Source organism: Sorghum bicolor, chromosome 3 (genome assembly GCF_000003195.3).
Source record: "Sorghum bicolor cultivar BTx623 chromosome 3, Sorghum_bicolor_NCBIv3, whole genome shotgun sequence".
Classification (NCBI taxonomy): Eukaryota; Viridiplantae; Streptophyta; class Magnoliopsida; order Poales; family Poaceae; genus Sorghum; species Sorghum bicolor.
This window is the reverse complement of record NC_012872.2, coordinates 1,173,036-1,180,201: the sequence shown is the minus strand read 5'-3', so window position 1 is coordinate 1,180,201 and position 7,166 is coordinate 1,173,036. Positions and strand designations below refer to the sequence as shown.

At 44.7% G+C, this 7,166-nt stretch overlaps 1 protein-coding gene across 1 annotated transcript; it reads right to left on the bottom strand.

Moving 5' to 3' along the window:
• On the bottom strand, nucleotides 3,673–6,801 carry LOC8081379 (G-type lectin S-receptor-like serine/threonine-protein kinase At2g19130). The gene is made up of 2 exons (XM_002454867.2): nucleotides 6,611–6,801; nucleotides 3,673–6,524 (listed from the first exon to the last, which is right to left on the bottom strand). The coding sequence occupies exon 2, from the start codon at nucleotides 6,454–6,456 to the stop codon at nucleotides 4,099–4,101; it is 2,358 nt and encodes a 785-aa protein (XP_002454912.2). The 5' UTR covers nucleotides 6,457–6,524; nucleotides 6,611–6,801; the 3' UTR covers nucleotides 3,673–4,098.

Sequence of the window (7,166 nt, the reverse complement as noted above, 5' to 3'; positions counted from 1 at the left end):
ACAACAATTCCAACACTGGGATGATGAGGTTGAAACACCTTGAACATATTATTGCAACACAAGAAAAAACAGCAGAAACATTTGGCTGCAGCTGCTGAAGCATAATGAACATACTACAACAACAACACCCGACAACTGCTGCAACAACACGCAACAAACTATTGCAACATGCAGATTGAAGAAACTGAAACAACATATCAAAAAATAGTACTCCCACAATGACTGAAACTCGCTGCAACATCCAGAGAGAACTACTGTAGCAATGGTAAAATCTGAGCCCGAGGGCTTGCCAGAAGCCTACCCTACTGAAACAATAAGTGAAAACGTACTGCAACATCTGGAGAACACCATTACAACACACGGGAGAGCTGAAACTCGAGAGCTCACGGAACCCTAGCCACCACCACATCCCTTAGATCTAGAGGAGGAGGAGGAGGAAGAAGAAGAAGAAGAGGGCCCAGATCAGATCGAGGACAGGAGGGAGGGGGAGGAAGGCCTCAGATCTAGATCCTTCGCCACCTACCTCGTTGCAGTTACCGCCGTCATCATCGTCTTCGATTCCATGGAGGTCCCGAAGCGATATAAGGAGGAAAGACGTGGCTCGTCGGAAGCTGTAGCCCTCCTCTCTAATATCGTGAAAGAGGGAGGGATGTAGGGAGGGAGGAAGGGAGGAAGGGAGGAAGGGGGCTCACCGGAAGCTGTCGATGTCGCCCTCCTCTCCGGTGGCTTGGAGGTCATGGAGGGAGGGGAGGCACGGTAGCGCGCGAGTAGAGCGAGGGACTGGAAGAGTTGGAGGAGGAGAGGGCGAGCAGAATTCACGAGCGCTGCGAGAGTTCGACTCGAGGAAAGGGATAAGGAACAAGGACGAAGATAGGTGAGTTGGTTTGGATGTGTTCGTTTTTGGGCCGCAGGCCCGGGTGTGTGGCGCCCGGATAGAACGGACGCCCGCATAGTATCATTACCGTTCTTTAGAACACACATACACCTCCACCATTGTCTCTTACAACTTAAAAAAATAATATATTTGCTTGGCTGATAAGCTATGGTTGAAAATATTAGTTGCTATTTGTTTTAGAAAATAACACTATTAAAAAACTGACAGATTCGACAGATAGTTCAAGCGAACAAGCCATTAATAATTTATATGTATGCAAGTGCATTTTTTGAATAAAGAAAAATTAAACTGTAGAACCTAAAGTTGAAGACGAGGATTCGAGACGGCTTCAAAATATATTTGTCATCACACAGATATTTCCAATCAAAGTAGGCTGCTGTAGCAGACGCAGGGGCGAGGACAGCGCAACCTGACGAGCAGGCCAGTGCTGTCAGTGGCACGAAGGGGGGCCGCGCTGCGTCTGCTCAAAGTCACCGGACCGCCTGCCGCCCGTGCTAAACGGCCCACGGCCCAGCAGCAGCAGGCTCGGATAGGAAGCAGAGGCTAGCGCTGCACAAGAAACACTAGAAACATGCATTTTTCTTCTACTGAAGTTTAGGGAATTAATTCATGTGTATTATTCATACAATGACATACGTGAGTGTTTTTTAGGAAACAGAATGTGTCTAATGGCTACTATTGGTAATGATGATGATTAGAATACATCATCTTAAAGGCTACATATTTCTATTTTTCTATTATTGAGAGAATTTTTAGGGGTTATTCTTCTTTTTTTTCTCTTCTAACACCGACATTTGCACTGCATAGTTTGCACGTGCTCCATACAACATATGTAGAAATGCAACTCTGCATGGTTTCACTAACAGGGTGACCTTTGTACTTTGTAGAATCAAAAGAAGTATGTCATTATATAGCTACAAGCCCAAACACAAACGTGAAAGTGAAAATGAACATATAAAAACACTTTGCCGCGGTCTTGTAGTTTCACTTCCCGCAAGCTGGCCTCTTATATGCCTATATACTAATATAGTATTTATAAGTTTGTAGTTAATTAGTAAGTTTAATTACATAGAATTACAAAGGAGCATATACTACATGAATAATATACAAAAAAAACTCGTGGAGATAAATTATTATTAAGTTCTCATATTAATTGTAGAAAATTCTCTATCTTGGTGTAGATCGTGGTCATAACATTTTTATTGCTAAAGGAACCACCCACATTGTCACTTGAACCATAGACATAGCGAATAGCAGTCTAACAACAACAACAACGGTGGATGCTAAATTTCAACACACTACCTTTAGGGCCTGTTTGGTACAGCTCACAACAGCTTCATGAGCTGTTGTGAGCTGTTTTTTTTTGCCAAACACTTATTTCCAAAACAGCTTCATGGGTGAAGCTGTTTTTCTCCTCCTCTCACAAATACATAAGTTGGATGAAGCTGGAAAAAAAAAGTAGCTTATTGCAGCTTCTCCCTCATTTCTCTCTCTCAACTATGTATGAAGTAGTTGGTGAAACTATTTTGCCAAACACTTTTTCCAAAACAGCTCAGCTTCATCTAGAAAGTCACTCATGAAGCTATTTTCTAAAAAAACAGCTTTACTAGTGAAGTTAAGCTGTGCCAAACAAACCCTTAGTCTGCTACCTTAGACATAGCGAATAGTAGTCTAAAAACAACAATGGTGGATGCTAAGTTTTAACACACTATCTTTGATCTGCTACCTTATAGCGATAGAGGACTGCTACCGCTATAGCGGCCGCTAGCTATTTAGTACTCTATTATGGCCGCAAATAAGGTGTGTTGAACTTCTGTTCATTTCGCTGAATTTTGAGTTACGCTGCTTTTTATACTGATTTATTGTAAGAGAAAAATAATATTACCACCATTTTTTTCCTTGTTATGAGACAATATAGTAGTTTTAGATAACTCTAAGAGCATCTCCAATAACTTGGTATTTCAACATGTTATCCTACCAAATTTACTAAAAGCATAAAAATTCTCCTCCAACAACTCCTTATCTCAACTTGCTAAATTTCACAAGTTGCTATCCAGAGGTTTCTACTGTCGAGATTTGTCAAGTTGTTATCCCAAGTTGCTATCCCGAGCGCAACTTGTTGGAGACATATATTCTTTTAGCAAGTGAGCGGGTCCCATCTGTCATCCTCTATTTTTACCAAGTGAGAATAGCAACTTATTGGAGACACATCTTTTTTCTTTTGCTAAACAAATTAGCAACTTGCTATAACTCAAGAGGATCCCATCTGTCATCCTCTATTTTTACCAAGTGAGAATAGCAACTTATTGGAGACACATCCTTTTTTCTTTTGCTAAACAAATTAGCAACTTGCTATAACTCAAGATTTGACAAGTGAATTTTACCAAGTTGTTGGAGATGTGTATGGTAGTTGTCAAGATAAAAACTGCACGTATATGACTTCCATGTATCCAAGCAAACCAGTTATTTTGAAACTACACATATGACTATCTGGGCTCGACCCAGCTAGGAAGCAGAGGCTGGACGAAAGCAAAAACGCACAAGAAACACAAGAAAAAAGCATACCGAAATTTCAGGGAACTGAGCAAATCGATTTCTAGCGCAACAGGAAATCAGAAAGATAATCTTAAATACTCAGAAAAGTAAATGCAACAGCATTAATGCATAAGAACATGATATAACCTATGTTCAGTCACGTGCATTTAGAAATTGAAATTTTCCTATCCAACAATTATGAAGCTCCGTAATGCAACTAAACAAATTTTAAGCAAATTACAAAATCTGAAAACAAGGGTGTTACAACATGCATATACTGATATGCCAAAGCTGTTACAAACATAACAAGTATTGTTTTGCAATATTAGTGCTGATCGAACTGCAGGATAAAGCTCTACAAATATCATAACTCAAGAGTCAAGGCTCTCATTTACATTTGGAAGTGATGACACTGGACCAAAATTATCAGCTTCTCCATCGCATTTCTTGGTATAAAGACATACAATTCCTACTAACTAGGAGTAATTCATAATTAGCTAGACCTGGACATATATGCAGAAATATGCTATCGCTATCCAGTAGGTCAAGATCTAAATCAGTAGTTGTCTAGCACCAAACCTATTAAACTAGTGTTAACCTTGGAACATGTGGGTTTTGTTTGCCTTGAATTATTCATCCTACCAAACGCTCCCACAATAAATAGAACCTTATCCTTCGTCAGAATATATACTGCTGTTCTCACCCTCCATAAGGTTCTGAAAAGAAGATGGAATTGGAGGGATTTCAGTGTTCACAACACCTTCCAACATGCGGACAACTTGCCCCATCGATGGCCTGTCGTTCTCCTCATCCTGGATGCACCAACAGGCAACTCTGCAGGCGACGTCGAGCTCCTTGACATTAGCATTTCCTTCCAGCCTACCATCCAGCAAGCACAACACATTTCCTTCGTTCACTTGTGCAGCTGCATAAAGAGGGAAGTATCGGTGGCTTCCGAATTTGAGCCTCTTTGTAGTCCTTCTTCCTGAGATTATTTCGAGAAGCACAATGCCAAAGCTATAAACATCGGCGTTTTTAGTGATGGGCTGCCCAGATATCCACTCTGGCGCGAGGTATCCCATGGTTCCTCGGATGGTGGTCAATGCAGAGTTGAATTCACGTCCAAGAAGCTTTGCCATGCCAAAGTCTGAGATTTTAGCGCAGAATTCTGAATCTAGTAGTATGTTTTCAGGCTTGATGTCACAATGTATGATGCAGTCCTCACATTCTTCGTGAAGATAGGCTAGGCCCTTTGCAATACCTAGTGCAATCTGGAAGCGAAGATCCCAGTTCAGAAGACTGGATCTTTCTGAGAAGAGGTGTGAATCCAAAGACCCATTAGGCATATACTCATAGACCAACAACCTCATATCTCCTTTAACACAAAATCCCAGAAGCCGGACAAGATTGGCGTGCTTGATCACCCCAACTGTCTGCACTTCAGCTCTGAATTGCTTATCTTCTTGCCCAGTACCTTTGAGACTCTTAACAGCGACAACAGTTGATCCTGGCATTGTTCCCCTGAAAACACTTCCAAAACCTCCCTCGCCGAGTTTATCAGAGAAATTCCTTGTGGCTTTCTTGACTTGCGCATAAGAGTAGAACACAAGAGAACCTTCCACTTCAAACTTTCTGCAAGTAAATAGATCTCTCCTGTATCTCCACAGAAGCACCAGTACCGATATCACAGCAGCCAATGCTACTAACCCGACCACCAAGAATACAATCAGCCCTGTGTGCAAACCATTTTTGGCCTTGAGTTTGGAGCCCCAACGAACAAAAACCTTGTTGTATGGAGGTCTAGAAGCAAAACTCAGGTTGTACAGGTTGTAGTACCACAGCTTGCATCCAGAGTCATACACATATGCGACACAGTAGCATTTGCTGAGACAGGCTTGCTTACAATCTTCATCACTTCCTGCTAAATCATTCTGAGAATCATAAGGGAGCCCCTGCAGCTTGTCTTGCAGGATAAAAGAATCATCATGTTCAGTCTGGCCATCCGTCTCGCAGCTCAATGGAAGAGATCTCGGTCTCGAGCAACCAGTAGCAAAGGATCCGAGGTTCCACTCAGCTGGATAGGAAGGCTCAAATCCATCGACGCAGTCACATCTGCCATTGCTTGTGCAAGCACCGAAATTGCCACAGAAGAAGCCACTGGATTTGCAATCTGAAGGGAAGGTCCAACGAGCTACCCAACCACTGCTATTGGCCGCTCCAGAATCCTCTGACCACCGCATCAAGCTGACTTGCCCCAGGTGGAACTGCAAGAACTCGGTCAGATTAAGATTGTCCGGAGGATTCAGTACCAGCGAGCTACCGTTATCTTGTGATGTCACCATCCAATCCGGGAAGGTGCCCAGAGTAGAATGCCCATCGGTGGTGAGCACGAACCCGTTCCTCCTGCTCCGGTCGACGCTGACGCTGCCATTGTGCGAGTAATCCTTGTACGTCAGCGAGACGTTGGCCCCCGTGTCGTCGACGAGCCCGAGCCTGGCGCCGGGGAGCAGCGAGTCGCCGGGGGAGTCGAAGCTCTGCCACAGCACCCGCGAGGCGTTGGCCTGGTCCCTAACCACCAGGTTACCGTTGCCGAGGAGCACCGCGGCGGCGGGCGGCGGGGCGCCCGGCACGTCCCCAGGCACGGGCGAACACCAGAGGGTAGACCCGGCCTCCGTGATGCACAGGCCGCCGGCGAAGACCTCCAGCGCGGCGGCGGAGAGGTCGGAGATGACGACCCTGTCCCCGACCCAGAACGTGGGGCTGGTGCTCGGCATCCTCTTGAAGCGCACGCCCAGGAAGCGGTGGATGCCGGCGCCCGGAGCGAAGAAGCCCAGCTCGAAGTCGCCGTTCTTGGACACCAGTGTCTGGTTCCCGGAAATGCCCGCGCCGGGGAGGATGGTGTCTGTCGCCGAAGCAGCGGCGGCGGCCAGAAGGAGGAAGAGAAAGCGGAAGTTCGGCGGCGCCCACCCGCGAGGCCCTGACGGGGAGCAGCCAAGCTTTGCTGCCTCCATTGCCGGGCAGGGCATCACTTGCAGGGGAACGACTACGAGCACGAACACAGCAGGGAAGAAATCATTCGCAGGCACGAGCGCGACTGCACAAGACGCACAAGAACCAAAGATGAATCAGTGAGGTGAACAAGAATGAGGTGACCAGTGTACAAGTACTTGTGCTTGTAACCTGAAGCTGAGGGCTCCTACACGACACGATGGCTCCGAGCTCCGGCGAGAACCGCCGCCGCCTCGCCTTTGACCAAGCTTTACTTCAGTGAGACTCTCACGCAACGCAACGCAACGCAACGCAACAACGCAACCCAACGCAAGTACGCAACGCCGTCGTTTCTTTGACTGCCTGAGAGAAATGGAACGAGGGTCGGGGAAGGGGTTGGCAATTGGCATGCTCGCTCATCTAGTCATCTAGATTTTTCTTCGACGTTTTTATGGCGTGGACAGTTGGGCACGTTTCTAATAGTCTCTATTATGCTACCCATGTTAGTCAAAGTAACTTAAATTTGACTAAGTTTATAATAATAATATTAGTATTTATGTCTTCAAACATATAAAAATATATATGTTATAACTAATTTAACGGCATTTATTTTATATTATAAACTATAACAGTTTTTATATAAATTTAGTTAAAGTTCAAACTGTTTGACTCCTCAAAAAATAAAAATTATATTGTGTCATGAATAGATGGAGTACTAAACTAGCCTAGAGTAGCTTTTTAGGTCTTC